We start from the raw sequence: 24,069 nt of genomic DNA, 5'->3' as shown, positions 1-24,069 counted from the left end.
TGTCTGATGTAAATGTGGAGCAGATCTTGAATGAAATCAGCCAGAAAGAAACCGCGGACAGATCCGAGCTCAGCGGGCGCGGCTTTCTGCCTCGACCGGTTTAGGGGGCGAGAGAGAGAGAAAAAGGACATTTTGGATGTTTTCCCTCGCGTTCCATTTGCGGCGCTTGGAAAACGGGCGCCCGAGTGGAAGGATTTGAAAAATGCCTCCCGTCTCTGTCTCCATGGTGACGGGGGAAACGCAACGCTTTGAAAAAACAGGCATTGCAGTCAATCGCCATTGCCGGCTGGGTCGACCCTGACAACAATGGCGGACGTCGGAGTATTTCGACCGGCGTGAGTCCCCGTCTGCATTCTCCTGGAATTTACCCGCCCTGTAAGAAATAACTCCACCACGTCATCAGTCCATACAAACACTGGCTTGCTGACCGTTTAAAGTCACTTTAATTCCCGGGATTTTCTCGGGGTGCTGTTTTAGCTCATCATAAAAATCACAGCGCCAACTCCTGGCCGGGCACGTGTACTACGGCGTTTTCCGGCGCGAAAACGTCGCCGTCTGCGCTTGGAACCGAGACAGACGGAGGTGACGAGCGTTGGAAAGGACAGACAAATGCTGCGCGTGGAGCAGCAACGCTCTGAACAGGCAGGACTCGTCATCTGGTGCCTCTGGCACGCCGTTTCTCCTCCCGAGTGAAGGTGCATTCACAGAAGCACAAAAGCCCTTGTTGACGACAGCTCGCTCCGTGCGACCTAGATAGGAAAAGGTGCGTGCGTCGCGTATGTTTGTCGCTTTACCCGCGATATCGGTGTCTTCAGCCTCGACTTCAGGGTGAAATCCCCTCCCCCTTTACGAGGGATTCTTTTCCCTGACACACAAAATAGCTAATCCCGGACTCGGAGAGTCTGAGACAGACCGGTGGAGGGTCGCTGAGCCATTGAAGACCCACTTTGTGGAATTGGCTCGGCGGAAGCGCCTAAGAGGCTCTGATTCGCAGCGGGCGGAGGGAAACGCCGATCTACATTTTTGCATTTTGGTGAAATTATTTCGACACCGCGTTTGCATGACGGCACTGGAAGTGGGCCCTCCCGAAAGGAAAAGCGCGAAAGCGAGTTGCTAAATCATAGCATTCAGTCGGTATAAATGCAACAGATGCGTGGAGCCGATGGCTCCATCTGCTTTGAAAAGGCAGCCAGGGATCGTTTATTCCAATATCAAGCGTGTTGGATGCGGTAAAGACTTCGGAGTACTATCGCAGCAATTTAAAAATTTAATAAAATGAAATGAAATGCTCGCCGTTTCTTTTTTTTTTTTTTTTCCGAGCGACGGATCAGTCAGGCCCCTCCCCTGCAGATTTCGTGTGTGCCTTACAATCCGAAATCCGCTAATCCCCTCCATCTGTCTCTGTGAGCCCCTCACCACACATTTCATTTAACAGTAATAAAGTATCCATATAGATCCAGCTTATCTGGCCCCGCCGCACATCAGCTGAACTCTTACACCCTGCGGCGGCAGCGGCATCAGCAGAAAAGGAGAATCTGCCGACGCTTTTGAATCGTCCACACGTGCACACTCGGCTCTCAGCACCTTTACGCGATACGTTGGCCTTAATACAATTTAATTGCGCGACAAAGGTGTACGACATACCGCAGCCCGTCTAGCGCGCTTTACTGAAATTTAAACGAACGTTCAAACTTGTATTTCTGTAAATGGAGCCCCAAGACGGTCGTGTTTAGTGATTATTGCCCCGTTTGTTTATGTAAAGCGCATCTGAATCCGTCCCAGCTGATTTTCGACAGCACGTGGACGGCCGGAGTTTCATTCGCGCTTTGCTAAAATGTAAAAATCAGCTTTTCCTCACGTGTCTTAGGCGGAAACCCGCAATCGGCTCTCATCTCCCGGCTCGGTGTGTAAATAGACGCTAAATTATTTCCGAGAGAGGGAGAGGTGTGTTTTGTCAGTTCATGTTTTTTTTAAAAGGCGTCTGTGTGGCGCAGTGCAATAAGTTGTTGTCTCCGGCCTTCAAAATCCTAAAAGAAAAAGAGGAAGAAATGATAAGACAGGGGGTTTTTTGACATCTTCAATATGCATCTGTGAGCTGTTTTGCCGTTTTCAGCCATAACAAGGGGGATGACGGGAATAAACAGCCGTTCTACTTGCATCTGAAGGATTCGTTTTAACTGCAGCATAATTTGATCACAACGGGTGATTTTTAGGCAACGCAGCCCGCCCTGTTTTTGTTTTTAGCCTTGTCTTGTATCATAGCACTGCAGGGGTGAGGAAGGATAGAGACTGGAGAATTAAAGTGATACTTGGAAAAATTTAGCATGATCTATTACTGCATGGATAATATTCATCATCATTATAATATCGCAGTCAGTAGAAACACACACACACACATAGTATAATGAACGCCCCTTCGTGTCGAGGCATGCAGGACGTCTGCAGGGCATAATTGAAATCAGGGGTTTTCTGCTCGGAGTCCTGAAGTGTTTCCCCGGCAAGAGGCAGGAAGGAATTTTCGCTTAGTTTTGCTATCGTCGATCGGGATCAGTTCTTTTTTTTCGAGACGGCGCTTCCGGCTCTTCCTTTTTTGATAGAATTACCCCTTTCCTCAGCACGGCCCTTGTTCTTTCCTGGCATCCGTCTGCAAGCCAAGCCTCGGTCTGTCACCCAGGTCGCTGTTGTAGACACGTCTAAAAGCAGCTGCAGTTTCTTTTGTTTTTTTTTTTTCAGGAACGGTCTGATTGGCAGGATATATGGCTTTCAGGCAGTCCGTCTGACCTTTTTGATGGTCAGCGCAGCAGCGCACGGAATAATTGCGTCCGTGCCGGATATTGCTTGTGACAGCCATGGGTGTTCTTGATCCTAATTTAGTAAGTGTGGTGGGAGAAGAGGAGACACGGCTGCTGATAAGGATTAGCCCCATGGATTCTTGCTCTTTTTTTTTTTTTTTAACTAGAGTAAAGGTCTGCAGGAGTAGGTGCGCGGCCACAAACTTCAATTTCTCCGTACAACCCCCACATGCAGTTTATGGGGCAGATGGATGTGTGAATTTACAATGGACGGCCAGATAATCTAAGATATTTAGTATCCGATTTGAAGTAATGGATGCTTGGAAGAGTAATGATTCTTCTTATTTCCTAAGTCATAATTAATAATGAGATAAAAACAGCAGAGCAGGTGTTCGTTAAACACCGTTTCTACCGTACAGTATTTGCATACGTATCGGCCATCGGTACCATGCTATTTTACCTTTTCTTTTCCTTTATATGTTTATATTTGCATGAATATTATTAGCAAGGGTAAGTGTGTACATTACGTACTCACTCACAACTCCTATGATAATGTTATCATAAAGTACGTTGTTAAGTGAGGACTGCATGTATTAGATTAAGATAAACTTTATTGATCCCCGTAGGGGAAATTTCTTTGTTATAGGAGCGTAACAGTTATAATGTCAAAAATAAATAAATAGAGAGACAGTTAAAAGGCAGAGGATAGCAAGACATCTATGAATAAATAGACAGCATGGAGAACAACAACAGCAACAACAGGGATAAGAATGGACAACAGAATGGAATAGTAAAGGTGAAAAATAGACAACCAGAACTAAAAGACGCTATGAATAGAGTGACAATTGCATGATCGGTGTAGGAGTAAATGTCTCCAGGGTGACGAAACAAGTCTTCTGAGTTTACAGGAATTGATTACGGTGTTAATGCATCGAATTTTAACGAGCAATTAGCGATATTTAGCAATGGTCGACAACGATCAGCAGAGACCGGCAGTCAGAATCAGAGCTCAAGATTCTCTGTTCGGCCGAATCGAGCGCGGTCTCCGAGCTTTCATAGAAAGACGAGGAGACTCTGATCATGTACACATATTTTTCAGCTAGTTAATAATTCCGTCTTAAATACACCGGTACGTCATGTCAAAAACACATCATCGATTTTCTTCAATGCTGGCTGGAAGAGACGACGGGTATCCGACATGTTTGTCATGCTACACAGCAAAAATAGGCAAAGTGCAGGTTTCACAACACGTTTTTTTCCCCATCTTGAGAGTCGGAGGAAAAGTACAGCCGACATCGCCGGTCGGGAACTTGTTTGGAATTCGCGTCCGAGCTTCTCGGCTTTTTTTGGCGCGTAGCGACTCGCTTCTCGAACGTAACCGGCCCTGCGCCTCATTCCGGTGTCCTGTCTTTGTTCACAGATGTGACATTTGCTGCCAAAGGTTACTTCGACGCGCTGGTCAGGATGGGCGAACTGGCCAGCGAGAGTCAGGGATCCAAAGATTTGGGTAAGTGACACCTGAGAACTTTCCCCTTCTCCTGTTTTGATGTCTGCAGCACAGAGCGCTGCCCTCACATACTGATATCAGTTGGCGTTAGATTCTTTTGCGGAGATGCTGCACAAGCATCCGGATAGAAACGCGTGGGTTGATACCCGCTATGTTTTTATTATTAACCTGACTGAATCACTCTGCTCCCCCCCCCTCCTTCTCCCCTCCCCTCGTATCGTGCTGCTAGATTGTGTCCAGGAAATAACTTCTTCCTCCTTTCCTCAGAGCGACGCCGCGAGAGCTTGAAATCGGCAACGTTGATAACTGCAGCGACGCGAAGTTGAAATCATTTTTTCGAATCTGAAATTGGAACGGGAGATGTCTTTTTACGGAGCCAGTACGTTTCCGAGGTGGTGCGGATGCCGCGCAGGGCCGCGCCGGTCGAACCCCGGCTACAAACACAGAGGTCGGCCGGAGAGGCGACACCCGCTCCTCCAACCGCCAGCCGTTTCCTAGGCGATGGCGGCGCTCGGCTGTCTGTGTTTGCCGTCCCCGGCCCCTGGGAAATCAGCCCCTGTTTAAAGAGATTCCCTTTGCATTGATTGCGTTTTCGACGGCTTTGCGTAGAAGTGGCTGTTGATTCGTCCGAGCCTTTGTTGCGTCGGCGCTGAGAGATGCGCTTTGGGTTCCCACCGGCTCAACCGTCAGAAACCGGGATTAAAGTGTTCTTAGGATGTTTTATTCAGCGAGCGGCCATCCCCTCCATCTCTGTCTTTCGCGGCTTCTACGAGTTGTTTTTAATTCTCCGACCGATTCCAGGAGTTTGAACCTCGCTCGCGGCACCCGTCGACCGGGCGCCCTCCGCCGAGCTCCTCCTGAAAAAGAGGAGCCGGATTTCTCTGATCTGACTGACGGCTGAACTCATTTCATCTCCCGCTTCGGCTCATCATCGTTAAATTTGCGCGTCCGCTTATTTGCGTGCCGAGGGGTTCGTTAGCGTTTGTGCCGCGGTCGATATTTTCTATTAAAAGATATATGTTTTCGTAACCAGCGAAAAGAGATGCCTCCTCCTGCCTTGTGTTCGCCCTCCTCCTCCTGCTCAGTATTTGCATTTACCTTGCATTGCAGATTGCACGGATCACACCGCAGGAATAGCAACCGAATCTACTGATAGGACAAAATTCAGCTCCGTATATAGAAACTGGGATGTATACGCCGGCATATTGTCCGACTCTATACGTTCTGCTCATTGCACCATGTGCATGGACGTGTGGGGCGTCGATGTGAATCGATTTATTTAACTTTTTTTTTTTTCATAGAATATATGAGGCGGAACTATTCTAAAGTAGGCCCTGGAGGAGCAGCTGCAAAGGAGCTGGATTCCAATATGACTCATCTTCCTGATTCAGGAGACTCATCATCTGATTTGTTTATTTTCACCAAACTAGCCCGAAGAGGGAATCGCCCAGCGATATTTAACAGATAAAAAAAAGGCAACCAATTATATTGCTTGAGATAAAAATTCCTCTAAAAGGTCACACTCTGCACCCGCGTTAGCCTCCGGGGGCCCCAAAGGAAGGTTAGATGTTTTGTTTTCCATCACGCTGGATTGGAGGGTCCGCGTTTCTCGCCCAGCCGTTTGCAGAGTTGAAACTCCTTTTCCTGTTCGACTTGTTGGCAGACAGAGAGAGAGATGGCATTTATAGATTTGGACAGAGTCGGCGGTGATATTCGAACTGTTGATAAAGAAACCAACCGTGTCCTCTCAGCTTCACCAGTAGAAGAGAGCCTAACCTTTAAAAAAAAAAAAGCTTACAGTGAACCCTCATTACTTTGCGGTTCGGCTTTTGCGCCCTCGCTATTTTGCGGATTTAAAATTTTTTCGGGATGACGTAGCCATATTCTAGCATAAGAGGAAAAAAATAGTAAAACATATAGTAAAATTAACCTAAAATTCATTTTATAAAATAAATAAAATACGAGATTGCTTTCTCTTAACAAAGACACCCAGAATTGTGAACTGTCGCTCCAACCATTCGGACCCACGTGAGATCTCATACCAATCATGGGCTTAGTAGATCCGTACTTGGCGTGCTATTGGCTGATCGAGCATATCGTTCCGTTCCTTATTGGTTCATGGAGGAAAGCAGCTGATCTCCTTGTAGGTCTCTGCCCAGCATACATGTCCTGGTCCACTTTGCTAAGCGTGAACTCTGTCCACTTTGTGCTATTTAGTTTGTGAAATTAATATATCTGTAAACACCATCAAAGTTATCACATATCTACTCAACGGAAATTTCCTTTTCGCGGGGGATCTTGGAACATAACTCCTACGAAAAGTGAGGGTACGCTGTATTTTTCTTTTTAGAATTAGCGATATTTATCATAAAAATGCGTTATGATAGCATTGCACATACCGTGTTCTTCTTGCATGTAGGGGATGGAAAAATTGAGTTCTACAAAGAGCACAACATCAGTGAAATTCAACCGCTGCATTGAACCCATCACGGCTGAACCATGAGCAGAGGGCAGCTAAGGAACCGGGGGAGCGGTTGGGTTCGGCGTCTTGCTCAGCGACACCCGGGAATCGAACCGGGAATGCTCGGTTCCAAGGCGACGGCTGAGCCAGGCCGGCGCGCAGGAAGAAAAGGAAACAAAAGGCGGTCGTTGTTATTGTAACGCCCGCGTGAGAGTACAATGGCTGCGCCTTGGAGTCGTACCTGTTTAAAGCCTTTTAATTCCATTGATGTTCCCTAAGAGACGGGGCTACAAACGGTCCCGCCTACGTGCCGAAACCTCTCAGCTGCTCGCCGTCCTTCTCCCTCCCAAAGGAAAATGTTACTCCCATGGGGAATAAATGGTCTTTTAGGATAAAAAACCCCCTGCGATGCTGTTTTGATCATCATCGGATCAAACAATGGATTGGATCTTGAATCGTTTTGAAGGAGAATATCCCAAGTTTGCATACGCAGTGTGTGTGTGTGTGTGTGTCCGTGCATTTTTGTACTTATATGGTTGTGTATTCTTTCTCTGGTTGCTCAGCTGCTCTGGCCGTCCGTGTGTGTTTATACAATACGAGTGCACTTTTCTTCCACTTGTGTATATCTCTGTCGAAGAGTCTCTCTCTCTTTTGCCAGCCCCACTACTCCCACACACTCCCTCCCACATATCCTCCTCTGGTTGCGCTAATCATCGCCTGTCACTTCTCCACCCACCCACACACACACACACACACACACACATGCACACATATACACACCTGCTCCTCCACCTCCATAGCTTCTTCTCTTTCTGCAACACCCCCCCCTGTTTTATCCGCCTTCCCGCTCGTGCCCGTGGTTCTGCCTCAGTGACGTTTCCGGCTTTTCCAATCCTTCCGACGGCGAAGCGTGACACCCGAGATATTTACCCGCGGTCACCGTCCAGCTCTGCCCCATTGTGTTCGCGTTCCACGGAACGGCGAGCTTCATGTTTTTTTTTTTTTTTTTTTTTTTTTTTTTGTACGATCAGGCCCGGAGCCAAATGTGTAATTTCCATCTCTCACCGAAAAGACCAAATTTTTTCATTTTCCGCCCCTCCCACGGTCTCTTCATCTTATCTGCCTGGTCCAGCCTGTCACTTTTGTTTATCCACTTTTTAAAAAAAAAGAAAATAAATCTAGGAAATTCGAGTTGCGCGGTCCGACTTGGAAACGGGTGAGCGGGCCGCGGATAGGGTTTGACCCCGGCTAGTGTTATCCGACGTCTAACGTGTCAAAACAATAGAGGGAGGACAGAAGCTGGCAAGCAGGAGACGGGTTTCAGGTGGTGGTTTGTTTTGTAGGACTCACTAGTACGACCTGTTTGGTGTCCCCGGGTGAAGAACGGAGAAGGGTGGATGTGCTCCAACCTGCTTTCCTACATGGGTAGTGTTTCACTGCGCTGAGATCAGTGCGAAAGTCGTCTTATCTGAGCTTGGATTTTGCATGATGTATTGTTTTTTTGTTCCCCTCCCCAAGCCTGTTTCCTTCAACCTATTCTTACGTCGACGTGATCTAATGGAATAAACTCCCTCTCGGCCGCCGCGGCTCCAGCGTGCAGTATTTACACTTCAGCCTCCTGCGCTGGAGGAAAATCAAATATCTTTTTCCCGGCATATCAACGCTTGTAACCCCGCTAATGGCCCGATTTTAATAACACGTGTGCGATTCAGCACAATGACTCGTCGCCGGGGAAATTACATGAGTGGAGGAGGGAAAAAAAAAAAAAAAAAAAACCTGGCAGGTTAATTTTGCAAACCCATGTATTTCTTGAAAGTTTTTGGCGAGGAGACGGGGGAGAATAATGGTTCGCAGTGGGAAAAAGAGACCGTTGACTGATGTATCGTAATTGTTTTTTTTTTTTGGGGGGGGGGGGTAAATGGAACTAGGACATTAGCGCTTAATGTATGCGGGTGAATTAACGGCATCCAAACACTAAATGACTCGTCTGGAGCGGGTGTGAGTAGTGTTAGATGGAGCGTTCACCGTGACATTGTGTATTTAAATTAGCACCTGCGAGCGCATGTGCACTTTCCCACGAACGCCTCGCCGTCTTTTAGTCCAGCCAACCTCCTCTCTTCTTCCAGCACCTGTCCCTGTTTAAATGAGAGCAGAGAGGCTCTTTTCTTAGCTCCGTGCCACCATCCCAGGGGTCCCCGTCTCTTCCTGCTCTATTTCTGAGGCGCGCGGTGCACGACGGGAGCACCGAGGCCCCCACACTCCCCACATATACAGTCACTTTGCCCTTCATTTGATTCGGGGCGGTGATATATACGCTGAAGGGGATCGTGGATTCGGCCGGATCTGAGATGGACAGGACTTCGGAGACGAACCCCTTACGGGTGTGCGCACCGGCACGCTGGTGTCTGTGTGATAAACGCACCCGCGCCCGTGCATGGCGCAAACCATCAGTCAGCGGCGTGCTGATGTAGAAGCATTATCGAAATGCATTTTGGGGTGGGGGGAGTGGTGAGGGTTTGCATTCTGATGTATGCAAATGTGCACTTTTGCACGTGTGTGGGCTTTAGATGTCATCCGTGATTGCTGCGCAGGAGACTCTGGGAAAATGTGCAAGTCATCCACGGAGAGAGAGCGATATTAGCGGTGCATTTTCGCATTATTTCAGAGTTGAAATCCAGGCGGACCCTTATTTGATTTTGCACCGCGGCCACTAACGCCAGGACTTTGAAGACAAAGGAGCGACGGGAAGGAGTTTTCACCGCACCTCTGTGATCTCTTTGTAATTGCTCTCCTTGACAAAATACCCAAATATCACAAAGAGGGTTGGCCGACCGGGCCGAGGGAACGGCACTTTCCAAAGATCTGAAGTGGTCACATGGGCTGCATGAGCTGCTTTTCGTTGACGGAACGCGGTGGCCTGACATCAAGTTCGACACCCGCCCACCTACCGCCCCACACAGGGGTATTACACTGTCGTACGCTGAGTAACAGGAAGGGAACAGGAAGGGAAAGGTACTAGTTTATGTTCCGGCCGATCCCTGTGATGGCAAAGCGGAATAACGGAGGGATACGATTTGGTTTTCTTCATGTGTGACGTATTGAAGCGTTGAGAAATCTCAAGTCTGATCGGTTCCAAGGAGACCGTCATGTTTATCATCCCTCCAAATCCAAATCCCCCAACGTCCCAAATATTTGGAAGTCCAAACCGTACTCAATCAGATCCCGGGTGAGGATCTGGGGTAGAGCCGGATTCGCTGAACGGGTCTGAATGTCGGTTTATTGCTAAGAGACATTCGGCTTGCTGCATTTCACAACAACTCCCAGGAAGGATCCATCAAATCCTTTGGCCAATCAAGATGACCAATGAGGTGCTGAAGAAAAAGACCGCATCATGCCAGAGACCAAGAGAAGACGACTCCAGTGGCTCGGCCATGGACTCCCAGTCAACCACATTAGCATACAGCCAACAGCTCTCCATTGGAAATTGGACACCAAAGAACAACATGGCGTCGGACCGTGACCTCGGAGCCGAAGGAGACGTGTTATTCGTTGTTCAAGGGATGGCAGACGACCCGCAGAGATGGAGAGGAGCCGTTGTAGCCTCGTGTCTCGCTGTGCATCAATAGAGGATACAAAAATAAACAAAATGCATTTGGATTTTGCTCTTTAGCCGATCATAAATTCCATGTGAGATAACTCATTGTTCTACAAAAAGACTCCAATGTCATAAATCGGGTCACATTGAATACGGTGCCGAGCAGCACACTCGGACGGGAGAAGTGTCAACCGAGCACGGTTTCGAAAGAGGTATCATTAAAACCGTTTCCAAGAAAAGTACACGTTTTCGAATGCACGATGCAGTGTTCTCGGCTGGAGTACATCCTGAATGATACTTCACCGTAAAGGCCAAACACAAGTATTCCGACAAGGCCGATTAAAAACAGGGAGGCCATGCCTTCTTTGTTAAAGTCGTCCATGAAAACCCCTGAGAGATCAAAAATAAAGACACGGTTTGATGAAGTCTTTGCTCTCTCTTTTTTTACTTTTTTATTTATTTTTTTATCAAATGACCAATCGGCTGCGGTTTCCTTCGGTAGAAGCCATTTCAGCAGAGATGGCTCATATCTTGGCATTTCAATCTATGACTAACCATGGCTACATATGTTTACCTGGAAAATGCATATCAATTTGATGCAGTAGATCTACGCGGCAATGGAAAGTAAATGCTGGCTCATGAAATCAGTCAAAGGATATATCCGTCACTACCACACATATACGCTGTCGGGTGAGCAATTTTCATTCAAGAGGTAACTGCACGGCTCAGCTCATTTCCGTTGATGCCTCCATTCACGTATAAAAATCTTTGGAGTCGGTTTACGCCAGCCTTAGATGGTTGTTTGAGTATTCCGCCGTTGTCTTTTACGTGAAGGTGTCACATTTACGGGTGCTTTCAGAGGGGAGATTCTCCCTCTCGCTTCAGATCCCGCCGACATCGCTGTCATTCCCCATCTGCCGAAAGAACCCCCTCTTTTCACTTTCGTCCCCGGTGAGCTTCACCTTACATTTAATCGTTTGCTTCTTGGAAGAAAAGCGGGGGGGGGGGGGGGGGGAGTGAAAACGCTAGAAAAGACGTCTCGGAAACATGTCTCGAATCTCGCTCCGCCGTAAACGCGCGCTATTGGTCGCTTCCGACCTTTTCTTGCGATTGTTGGTGTGTTTTTCCCTTCGTCTTTCCCTCCGCCGCTCTCTCAAGTTTGTCAAATCAATCGTCACGCTTGCAATTCATCACCCATGCTGTCAGCAACAAGGAAAAAGCGGCTCTTGTTATTTGATAGGTGTATTTGTGCGATAATTGCAGCATTTCTCCGGGGAAATAGTTTTGTTCAAGTTGGAGCCCCATAAGGACTTTTTTCTTTTAACAGCCGCCGGCCGGGTGAGGAAAATACAATTAGCTTATATTTCATAAGTACACAAAACATGAGAACCATCCAAGTCCTGATTTTGGGAACGGCGGTTCCAAGCCGTGACCGATTATCGTCCTCCGTCTGACCTCCAAGGAACGACCCGCCAGCCAGCGCTCAGAAACCTAATGAAGCCCTCGGGAAAGCCAACTGAATACTTTTTTTTAATTTTTTTTTTAAAGTTGCGCATTGCAACTTCATAACGTCAAATGCTCGTTGCCTGACAAAAAAATAACGGCACTTTTAATTTTGTGATTTTTACGGCCTGTCAGAAAATCCGGTTATTCGTTAGGGACGTGGCGACTGTACATAAAATGATATGGGTGGATATAGATTTCTGTTTAGTTGCTTTATATTTAGGAAAAAACCTTACAGAAGGATAAATAGTCATTTTAGATTTCTTCAGCAAGAAAGCTTTAAATTAGAAACGGTTGCAATTTTAAGAAATAACCCGGAATGCTGATTTAAATGTTCTTTTCTCTTGAGAAGTCAATAGACGAGGTAACCCCCAATGTGATAATGTGAATGAATCACTTTGCTGCATGTTTATTTTTGCATCATAGAAACGATCCAATTTCGATCTAAAAGTTGTTTTTCTTTTTCCTTTTGTTTATTTTTTTTTAAATGTAAATTAATTCCCAAAATTCAAAAACAAAGCATGGCACATGAAGCATGTCATTAGATCAGGCAGGCTTGAAACCCGGGCGAATTAGCTTAGCTGACAATCACCTGATCCGGGCCGGTCCGCATCAGCAGCTGACCGCCACCCCAACCCCTCCTTTTATACTCCGTGTCCGGCTTAATCAGTGTCAATTCTGTTGTCATTGTTGTTCAGTACCCAACGGGACGGGGAGCCGCCCGCCTCGCTGAACTTTCTGCTTTCGGTTTGTGGACGGCGAGGCACACAGCGAGGTTTCGACCGCTAAACACCGCAAACTGCAACTTAGGATGCAAAAATAAAATACCTAATGCTATCGCTGACAAGAGCGTCGGCGATATTGAACCGTAAGCTCTCCATTGCCGCTGGGTAAACCGCTCTCAGACACGATGGTCTCACACGGAGTGTGTCCCCACTCACGTTAACAACGACACACACATTCTCACACACACACATAATCAGACATGTGTGAAGACCAACCCCAGACTCTCAGCTTCATCTGTGCCTCGCGCATTATCTCACGGCCCAGTTATTTTACCTTGTTTGCTCCTCCTCCCGGTTTAGCCACCGCCGTGTAGGCTGGTTTTTAAAGTCGCTGTTGTCTTAGTCACGCGTGTGCGTGCATGCGTGTGCGTGCACGTGTTGCACGCCGACTGCACAGCCGGATATCGCTCCACTTTCCTTTTCCAGGGTAGTGTAACGGCTGATGTAACGATAGCAGATAGTAGGGGTGGAAATCTGTTGGCGTTCAAGTGTTTCAGCCGCTACCCCTCATCCCGCAACTTCACCCGTAGCAACGACCCAAACATCATCTCGCAACTTCACCCGTAGCAACGACGCTAACGTTCCGCTGCCTCCATGACAACCCGTAGTGAATCCAGCTTGACCTTCACTCGCGATTCGCCGTCTCTCCATCCACCTCCGATTCCTCTCCACATATCAGTCTCTATAGATTTTTTTTTTTTTTCTGGTTCAACGCAACAACACACACACACACATATTTCTGCTCCATATACCACATTCTGTTACTCTCCCATTTTTCCTCCTTCTCCACCTGTGTGGGCACACAATCTCCGTTGTTACACAAGTATTCAGCGCAGCCACACAATATGATGTCATGCTTTAGGGGACAGTCTGTTCGTATTTGCCTGAGAGCTGCGTCCGTCCCTCTTTTTCTCTCTCGCTATCTCTCTGACTCAGTAGTTTTAGCAACCAGGCATGTGCCTGCTTGTACTGAGCTGCTGCTACAGATCAACCTGAGTTCACCTTCCCACAAAGACGCCATTGTTTTCTCTCAGCCGTCGACGCTGGCGGTGCTGAAGTGAGCTCAGATGTATTGATACAGTAATGACAAATCTGTCAGGGTGTGTGTGTGCGTGCATGTGTGTGTGTGTGTGTGTGTGTGTGTGTGTGCATCCCTGCGAAAAAGAGTTTGTGTTTCCATGCATAAGCTTGTCACCATGGCTAATAACCTGTCTGTCATGTCGCTGTGAGCTGGTATGCGGATATCCTCATCTGGCTCTCAGCTCGTGGACTCCATCTCGGGGGTTGGATCACGACTCGGAGATATTCTGCGTATGAAAAGAAAATTCATGCAGAAAAGCAAAAATAAATTTTCAACATTTTTTTTTTTTTTTTTTTTTCACTTGCTTGAAATCTCTGCTGTTAACTGCCCCTGAAGTAGCAATCCAATTTTCTCTTACTGTTGTTGTGAGATTTGATATGGGAGTTGCCATGGTAACTATTTGCATCTCCAAAGTGTGATTTTTTTTTTTTTTTTTTTCTTCTCCCCCCCCCTCCATGCTTTGGCTTTGCACATTGTGCTGCACTCAAAACCATGACAAGATCAAACCCAGCGCGGATTCATTCATTCTTTACCTTTCCGGCTCCCTGTCCCCCGCCCCCATGTCAGTTTACTTCAACGTGTGCTTCTTTGTGCGTTTGTGTGTTGTTGTTAGAGTTTGCTGCGCATTTGTTAATTGATCCAGCAAGTCGGAGGCATCAACAGGATGCCAGCGTTTCTAAGCCTGAAGAGCTGTGATCAGGGATGAGTATCTGTAAGCTGATTAGCAGGCCTGCTGGGCACCCGAAGCCCCCGGCGAGACGCACCATCAGTCGCCGGGTTGCACTTGGGCACGGGGAAAACACACTCTCATATTCGTCCGCGCATGAGTATATATATATATATATATATATATATATATCCAGGGACCAGGTTCGACGAGCTCAAAGTAATCACCGGTCCTCCCGGGCTGCACAGTTAATCAAAATCTGATAAATTTGGCGAGCGTCGGATGGGGAGGGGTTTGAGGAAACACCTGTCACGGTGCACCCTAATGAAGCATTGTGATGCAAAAGACGTTGCCTCGCCAACAAATTGCATGAGTGCATATCAGGACATTTATTTTCCCTGAAAAGCTGCAGTGATTTTTATACTATACAGATTTTTTTTCTTGCATTATGTATATATTGTTTAATTATCTGTTAAACCCGCTGCCTTATGTATCCTTTGCCCAAAGTAATGATCATATGTCTGTTCTGTGTGAGCTCAATATTTCATTCTGATCGGTATAGAAATGTTAATTTCACTCTCCCATACTGTCTGAAGCTGCTTCTCTGCTTTTTTATGTCTTCTTTTGTTTGTTTTATTTTTCATTTTGAGCAATCAAGACTGTCACAATCACTTCTGTGTTTTTTGTCTGTTGGGAAGGATACCGAGCGTTCCAAAGCCCTTTGGCAACGACTTCAGTTTCTTGTTTCTTTTTTTCCTGAAACTGCAGAAACAGCAGTTCTTACTTCACTTATGAATACTTTTGAGATGGACTGAGAAGTAAAACACGTCTGCAGGTCAGCCTTCAAATACCAGACCCAGTAGGGGGGGGTGGAATGAGGAACAGAGCAACTCTGACGCCTTTTTAGCTTTGCACTTTAGCCGCGTAGCATCACGCCACAGAGATTTTCACCGCCAAACGTGTAATACATACGTTTTCAGAGTCACTTAACCCGTTCACGTGCACTGCGGCGCGCTTACATCACGCGTCTCCCTTTTGATGCTTTCGTTGGAGTTCCTGCCGAACATCAATAAATATTGATTTCTCGCTTTTTGAATAATTCAATTAAATAAATGTCCGGCATCTCCCAGGCTTTGTGTTATCTACAAGCCAAACCAAGGGGCTTTGGACCGTCTGGTCAGTGTGTGTGTGTGTGTGTGTGTGTGTGTGTGGTTGCTCTACTCGTCAAACTGTCTCTCCACCAGGTCTCAATGTATACGTGTCCTTCGCTCAATGTAGCTCTTTGTTGTTCTTTTCTTGCCAATGCACTGCATATTCAGAAGAGGCAGCCTGTAGGTATATAAAAACCAAAACTCATTAGCTGCATGATCCTCTCTCTCCTTACCTTTCTGTTTTTTTTTTCCTTTTTCTACTTGTTTGAGGATATTCAAGCTTTCTTTGAGGTTTTTTTATTTTTTTCAATCCAGAGATCTCCTTACCTCATGTGTAGACCGATTAAAGAAAGAAAAGCTGTTTGACATCTACAAGAAACAGAATTAAAATTAAAGCATTTTGCCTCCCTTGCCCCTTTTTTTTTGTTGAATCACTTGTTTTTGTTTCAGTCTCTCCACACTGTGTTACATGTACTGAAAAAAAAAAATTCAACCATGTTATCCGTCGCCCCAGTTACACGTCTGCCGTCCTGTACATGCGTGTCCGTCTTGTTTTTCCGCATGAGCCCTGCACGCTGGATCTCCTCCTTCTCTCTCATGCTTTCTGTGCCGCTTTCATATCTTCCCACTGTATTTTCTCACCGTTCTTTCTTCTTTTTTTTTATTTCCCCTTCATGCTCCAGAGACACACAAAGGTTGTTCATGTGTTGCTCTCCCTTTCTTCTCTGTGCAGGGGATGTGCTGTTCCAGATGGCCGAGGTCCACAGACAGATTCAAGTGCAGCTGGAGGAGATGGTTGGTACCGTTGGCTTACGGCTGGGGGGGGTTAGCCGCGTAATTTAGTATTTTACTAAAACAACTGCATTGCCAGGGTACGATCCTGAGATCAGTTATCAATAAAAAAAAAAAAAAAAATTTTGGGGGGCCAGAAAGTCTTCCCATGTTGCTCCTGAACTCATCTGCACTGCATTGACAGATCTGTCCTCATACACTCACGCCCCTGCAGGAAGGATACGGGATATTGCAATTCAAATAATGCTGGTTGCAAACACGAGGCGGCAAGGGACCGGAGTGTGTTAATTAAACCGTGGGGCTCTCAAGGAAAAATGCGTGTTTGCGGAGTTAAAAAACACAGTGTTAACTGCACAATTGAATATCCATAGACTGTCAAGAGTGTGATCGTCTAGATCATACGTGTCGAATTCATTTTCCCCGAGGGCCACATCAGCATAATGGTCGCTCTCAAAGGGCCACATGTAATGCTAACAGTATAAATGGAACCAAATGTGATGTAAAATAAATGTAACTACTCCTGAATAAGTTTTTACTCATTCAAATTCAAAATGTTACAAATGCATTTGCATAGAATCTATGCAAATGCATATGTAACACTTTGGCTTTTAAATTAAATTTAAACTAAAATGTTTTGGCTTTAATATTAAAATAATTTTATTTTTTTTTAAATAGAATTAGACAATTTGTTGTTTTTCTGGATTTTTTTTTCTTTCTGGAATTTGTTGTTCTTCTGGAATGGAATTTGTTGTTTTTCTGGAAGGCTAACTTTGGCATACCTAGCTCCATGTTTGGTGTCAAAATACCGATGTTGATCGTACTCTTTTACAACCGACACTGCCTCAAAACACAAAATACATATGCATTTCCATAGATTCTATGCAAATGCTTATGTAACAATTTGTCTTTTAAAGTAAATTAAAACTTAAACGTTTTGGCTTTTAAATTTCATTCGAAAATTTGTGGTTTTTCTAGATTCCCCCCCCCCCTTTTTTTTTTTTTTTGGGAATTTGATGTTTTTTCTGGAAGGCTAACTTTGGTTGTTTGGTGTCAAAATGCCGACTAAGATCGTACTCTTTGACAATCGACACTGCCTCATAACACAAAATACTTACACTGCTTTTTCTCCCTCAAGCACAAACATGTGTTCACCGTCCCATCTTTATTAAAACAGCCTTCCGTCTGTAAGAACTTTTCTCTTCCTAGACATTTAGGGCTCATTTGTATTTCTAAATTCCACTTGTTGAAAATCACATTGATGTGGATACACTGCAATCTAATGGCCGGATGCCGTCACTTGGTGGGTAACGTGATCGGCATGAATTGTGGGAAATGTAGTTTATGGTGAATGCACGTGTTTGACTTATTAGACAAGATTAGATTAGACAATCAGACATTTTAAAAGGTTCTGGCGGGCCGCATTTGGCCCATGGGCACAGGGTTCGACACGTGTGTTCGAGCTTAAACACAACCTTGCTAATGGAGGCAAACCCATGTTCATTCATTCATTCGTCATCTATAGTATAGATGACTATAGTATAGATGACGAATGAATGAATGAATAAATAATGAATAAGAATAAGTGGTATAGATTCTAAACCACTTATTCTGAATTTGGGGGTGGCGGTTGGCGGCTGGAGCCCATCCCGGCTGTCATTGGACGAGAAACGGGGTTTATCCTAGACCGGTCGCCCATCAGGGCTGCATATAGACACATACGACCATTCGCTCTCTCATTCTCGCACAAGTTGCGTTAAATAGTTTGAGGAATTCTGACCTCATCCGTGAAGGTTTTTCACTTCCCCCGTGAACATCAGGAGGGAACTGAGACGCAGCCGAGACCAAAACTGGTTTAAAAAAAAAAATCTCCACGGTTTGATTTCTGGTTGCCGGTTCATCAGGCGGGTCGGTCGGCAATTTACCGAGTAATTATGCGTCGGATCGCAATCAGCATCAGTAATCAGGATGAATACGTAGCACCGTGAAGCCGAGGGAGCCTCTCCATTCGCCGCAACATTTATTTATTTGCTGATAAAACGCGGCCAACTTATAAAATGCCGCGGCCTCTGTGTTTGCAGACACGGTGCCCGTCTTCGCCCTTGTGTCATGACGTGCGTTTGCTCTTTTCTTCCCCACAGTTAAAATCCTTCCACAACGAGCTGCTCTCCGAGCTGGAGAAGAAGGTGGAGCTGGACGCCCGTTATTTGACGGTGAGCATCGCCGTTGTTCCCGCGTCCTCAAATCCTGATAACTCGGTCCGATAATTCTCCGCGTCTTATCGGTTCTTGCGTGTAAACGCGTATCGCGCCGGATCAAAATCCGACGGGATGTATTTTGACTGACGATAAAAGAGCTCTGAGGTGAAGCTCTATTCAACATCTGGATCAAAGCCTGTCTTTGAGATGTTTAGTTTATCTCTTTTCACTCATCAAGTGTAGACAGATTAAACCTCCCCTGAATGTGTGTGTGTGTGTGTGTGTGTGTGCGTGTTTTTGTAGGGACTGCTGAGCTGGTGTACATGTGATATCTTTAGAATGAGTGGGTTGTAGCCACAGTGTAGAGCAGCACGGCTCTGAGTTGTTTTGGGGGATGGGATAACCTTGTCATTATCATCGGTTGATGTTGGAAAAACCCTTTTTTGGAGGGGGGGGCAAGACACACACACACACACACACACACTCACACACAATTCTTGTCTTACTCCCCGTCAGAAGTTGATCTTTGTTACCGCCACTTATGTAATGTAAACATTATGTTGAAACTCGCCCAACCAAGTGTTCACCCTGTAACCATGTGAATAATTTACCCAAGCAGGGAGGCGAGTCTTTGCAGTGTTACAGTGTAAACAGATGCGACCCCACAACCTGGTTTGCAAAACACACACACACACACACACACACACACACACACTTATTGTATAAATGAACAAAGAGTAGCCCCTTTACATAACAGGCTGGCTGGCGTGTTGCCGTGTTTACTTCAGATTAAATCTCCAGTGCGTATTTTTAACATAGGAATATTTTCCTGAGGCTTCCCACATTATTCTATCATTTTAACCATTTTAGGTTTTCGTTCTGCTGCATTCTTTTTCTAATACCACATATCTGGCATCTGGCAATTCTACTTTTCGCAATAAGTGAATCAGCCGTCTTCATATAACAATTTTGTTTTTTGCATAAAAGACTTGGGCCTGCAGTTTACAGAACCCCAGAGGCTAATACGTCTAAATATGAACATCTCGAACCTTAGGCAGGCACAGAGCGGCGAACCGTACCCTTTAAAAGGCGTCTCCGAGTATCATTATTTTCTATCGGAGTACACTGACGTGCCAAACACAATAATGGACAGCTTTATTATTTTCCCCCCCATTACGTTGAAGTGTATTGTTATGCCTCGGTACAAACACAATCGTATGGCGAGGGTGTATGAATCATAGCATGGAAAAAGTGTGTGTGTGTCCTAAGTTCCTCACTTAGGCTAAATAAATATTGAACTCCCAAAATCAGATTGTAGCCTCTCCCGCGTCAGTTTCCTCCAGCGAACCAAAGTTCATTTAGCATCCACTCTGTTTCCAATCAGACTCGATCGCATTAATTATCAATCGAAGGCGGGGGATATAGGTTGTTTGCTGGCAGCCACGGTTGATACCCCGCTTTGTAAACTAAGGTAACATTCCAGCTCGATGAGGCGGTGACTTTATCTTGGTCATTGTTTTTTAGCCAATAATGGAGTAAAGTTTTCCCGACACGTCGCCTCTGACCATTACGGTGATCTATGAGCTGCGGACTTTCCGCTGGGGAGGCTCTATTTGTGGGAGCTGCAGCTTTGAGTGTCGCGGCAGGTCGTATTAAAAAAAAAAAAAAAACGCCTATTGTGTGTGTCCTTCATCCTCTTCCCATCGAGAGTTGGTATGTCGGATTTTTTTTATTCAGTCGGTCCAAACATTCAGAAAATATTAGAAATTAATTTCAAAAATAGAACAATAAAATTCAATTTTTTTGTGTTTTTTTTTTTTTTTTTCTCTCTTTCTTTTCACAGTCTTTATTTTGTCACCTGTTTCATACCCAGCGTGCCTGCATTGTGTACGCAGCCCACCTTTCAGCGGATTAAATTGAATTTAAAATTAGTTTGGGCCATGATGTCAAGATCTGCTGTTAACCCTGTTATGGCAGCTCCTATAACATATCACACTGCCACAAATAACTACTGCAAACAACAATCTTTTATTTATTTTTTATCTTATGACTCCACTATGGATTCCATTATTGGGCCGGTCTGAGATAAATAACAATATGGAAATAAAAAGGTTGCTTTTTGAGATGATGGTAAACATAATAAAACAGGTTATATGTAATGTTATTGTTGAGGAAGTCATGAATTATTGAATAACAAAACATGCCTCGCTAATCCCACTGCTCTGGATTATTCACCAGCATCGTCTCTTCAAGATCTTCATTTAATCATTAAGAGCAATTTAACTTCCAAAGAGAGCGCGCGCGCCAGTCCGACTCCTCTCCCGAGTCAGCGTGAGATCACAAACGCAGCCTCCGTGTAAACGGATTGTGTCGTGGTACTTTGCACAGAAATCCGTCGGGGAGAAACTTCTTGCAGTAGCGAGTTGTTTGAGAACTCCGATGATTGCTGAAGCCGTCAGAGCTAAAATCATCCGTCTCCATTATGAAGTCGAAAGACAGCATGGGTCCTTCGGCGGTAATAAATCATACCTGACATATATTTTTTTTTTTTTACCAGCCAACATTTTGCTGCTGTTTTCCGACCACCTGACATTTGTACAATGTTTATCTTACCTTGAAAATGAATACCAATTTCCTAAACCGTCCTCATATGATATTTCTCCACAGACAAGGTCCAGGGGGATATTTACTGTACATTTGCGTTTCTCATAGTATGCAAATGCCGCGTTCAAACCTCATGCATGAAGGTCTCCACAGCCAATTGTGCCTCAGACTGAAAACCACATGAGCTTTGTCACTTCAGACCCAGTTACTATAGCAACAGAGCCAGCACAGCGAGGAAACAGTTGTTTTATCAGTAAATAAATCACAAAAGAGCCAATGAAATGGTCTCAATACGCAGACAGACGCGGCCTCTCGTTCGACGACGGATTTTAGGATGACACTTTAAGTCCTTCCCTACACAATGACATTTTCAAAACAATTAGAAAGGGCCATTAAAGATTTGCGCTGTAAATTTAAGATGCATTAAAAAAAATCCAGTAAAATCCAGACATCTTAAAGCTAATAAAAGAACTCGGTTTGTCCCTAAAAACTGCAATTAAAGTTAAATTCAGCCGTGACAAACGACATTTTTCAAGGCTATGATTGAAGGTGATAAACAAGGTGGATTTTTACTTTGCCAACTATAATTGAGGAGGCAGAAAGAAATTCAAAAATGATTAGCAGCGGCTAAAAAAAGATAATGGGAAAAATCGGTATCGTAAGGAAACGGCTTGAATTTGGAAGTTAATGGAGAGACTTTAAACAATCCAGCCGAAGCTCCTCATCAGCACTTTATTGATTCTCTTTATAATAGCCCAAAGTGTTTTCACCTGGGAGATTAGCGGTTGGTTCACCTGATACAACATAAAGGACGTTGCTTAGTCAGAGATTACAAGAGAGATTGGGATCCCTCAAAGCAGCCAAAGCAAAAGACATAATCCGTATGGATGCATGTATGCTTATGGACATCGACCAGTCCCATTAGCAAATAATTAACCTTTGGATTTCTCAAACACGGTCGCCCGGCATCTGGAAGCCAGCTGCAGTGGATCCTCTCTATTTGCAATTATAGACCAATTAGCATCCTTCCAACTCTGTCAACGGTTGCCGAGAGGCTGGTAGTTCGACAAATCGCGTGCCATCTCGATGACGGTTTTGTAGCCTGCATCCAACGCAATATGGCTTTAGATCATATGATACTTCTGAGACTGCCAACAGTCGTTTTTACTGAAAATAATCGAATCTCTGCCGGATGATGTTGTCGGCCCGTGTTACGCAATCTAAAAAAGCTCCCCTGAAACGTGTAGTCGTTCCTTTCCAATGGATCTCGGTGTGTCAGAGTGTAAAATCGTGGCTACAGGTGTTCCACAAGGCTCTATCTGGGGCCCTCTGCTTTTTTGATTATCTAAATGTATGCCGATGACACTGTCATTCATACTGTACTGGCAGCAATGTTGCTCAAGTTACTAACAAACTGTACGAATCCTATATAAGCGTGGTTAGAGCTAAACTAAAACGGACTGCATGCTTTGCAGTGAATCAAACCAATCTGTTGTGGAGTCCGACGGGTTTGTCTTGGGAGAGAAGTTCCAGGTTGTAAAACACGCAAAGGAAGTCAGATCACAAAATCTCAAATTACAGCTCGAGTCAAAAAGGTCTGCAATTTGATTCTGTTAAATCTGTCAAATTTGCAGTCCCATCCCGACGTAAAGGTCAAATCAAACATCAATTTAAAATGTACATGCATTTCATGATCATTTCTTCTGTAACATACAAGCTAATGACACCACCTTTGCAATCTGTTCATAACAGGAGACTTACAGTCCTGGATAAGATACCACTACATTTTCATCATGGCTCAATTCTGCACAAATATAACCGTGTTGTGCAGGGGAAACCTGACAAATATGCAGATTCATGTCTTATGTAAAAAATCATTCACGGCCTGACTACTCCTCCACTTAGAGAGTGGACAGCAGTAGGACACGAGCTAATCATAGGATAAGAGGCGCAGCAAGCGGTGACTCTATCATCCCACTGATGATACAGTGCTTTTGGACAATTTTGCTTTTTTTTTTTTTCTCCTGGTCGCTCAGAATGGAACCGCACTCCAACAAATATTAGAGAAATGGATTCATTGTGTGTGATTTGAGCCCAGTTGAAAAAAAATCCTGATCAATACTATGCTTTATAATCATTCTAAGGTGTTTACCTTAAAGTCACCCACCAAACTGATTTCATATCACTGAAACAGATGGTTGTTTGTTTTTCTATTGCTGTGGTTCTGTGTTTTATGCAACCAACTGTGGTCTGTTTTTAAGATAAGTTTTACTTTATTGATCCCCATAGGGGAAATTCTTTTGTCACAACAGTGCACCAATGACAATATCAATAAATGTAAAATAATAAATATAAATAAAAGAGGCAATTAAAAGATAGCAAAAGACATCCACCAAAAATTATGGACCGCAAAATGAATAACAACAAGGATGATAATAGACAACAGAATGTGGGGAAAAAAAATTTAACTGAATTCTTTAATTGCTTGTTTTTGACATGTGGTCAGAACCCCAAATGTGATTGCTTTGAATGGCAGGTGTATTATATTATTTACTTTATTATCTCATTTTTTTAACTAATTTTACCGGGCATTTGTTTTTGATGATGCACCGCTCTTTATATTCCTTTTCTGTGGTGACACTGTTAACATCTACCACAGATAAAAAATAAAAAAAATTGCATCTTGCCAAAATCATTTTCGGGAATGCAGATTAATAGCACCTCCCCGGCTAATTGTTATTTTAACTCAATTTTTATTTAGTTTTTCTGTACATCCGTATGACAAATGGTACATATTTTATCGTCATATTTTATATTTTAATTCCTCTTCCCTCAGCCGCAGGGAATGTTCAAATCTTTGCAGTTAACAGTTAAGACAATTTATATTTCATTGTATTTCTTATTCTTCCTCCTTCCCACTATTATCTATTACTGTT

At 44.7% G+C, this 24,069-nt stretch overlaps 1 protein-coding gene across 7 annotated transcripts in view; it reads left to right on the top strand.

Annotated features, from left to right (window-relative positions):
- The window catches only part of baiap2a (BAR/IMD domain containing adaptor protein 2a), a 66,206-nt gene that overhangs the window by 18,970 nt on the left and 23,167 nt on the right, over positions 1-24,069 (top strand). For all 7 annotated transcript variants that reach the window (XR_015108949.1, XR_015108950.1, XM_086175810.1 and 4 more), the window contains exons 3-5: positions 4,213-4,299; positions 16,276-16,337; positions 18,473-18,544. Coding sequence is in view for 5 of the 7 variants with exons in the window: in XM_086175810.1 (XP_086031936.1) it covers positions 4,213-4,299; positions 16,276-16,337; positions 18,473-18,544 (221 nt within the window). In the remaining 2 variants the exon portion in view is untranslated. The remainder of the gene's footprint in view (positions 1-4,212; positions 4,300-16,275; positions 16,338-18,472; positions 18,545-24,069) is intronic.

Source organism: Fistularia commersonii, chromosome 28 (assembly GCF_037954325.1).
Source record: "Fistularia commersonii isolate RoL2024-O1a breed Wild chromosome 28, RoL_Fcom_v1.0, whole genome shotgun sequence".
NCBI lineage: Eukaryota > Metazoa > Chordata > Actinopteri > Syngnathiformes > Fistulariidae > Fistularia > Fistularia commersonii.
Note: the sequence above shows the minus strand (reverse complement) of the source record. Positions and strands in the feature narration are given on the sequence as shown.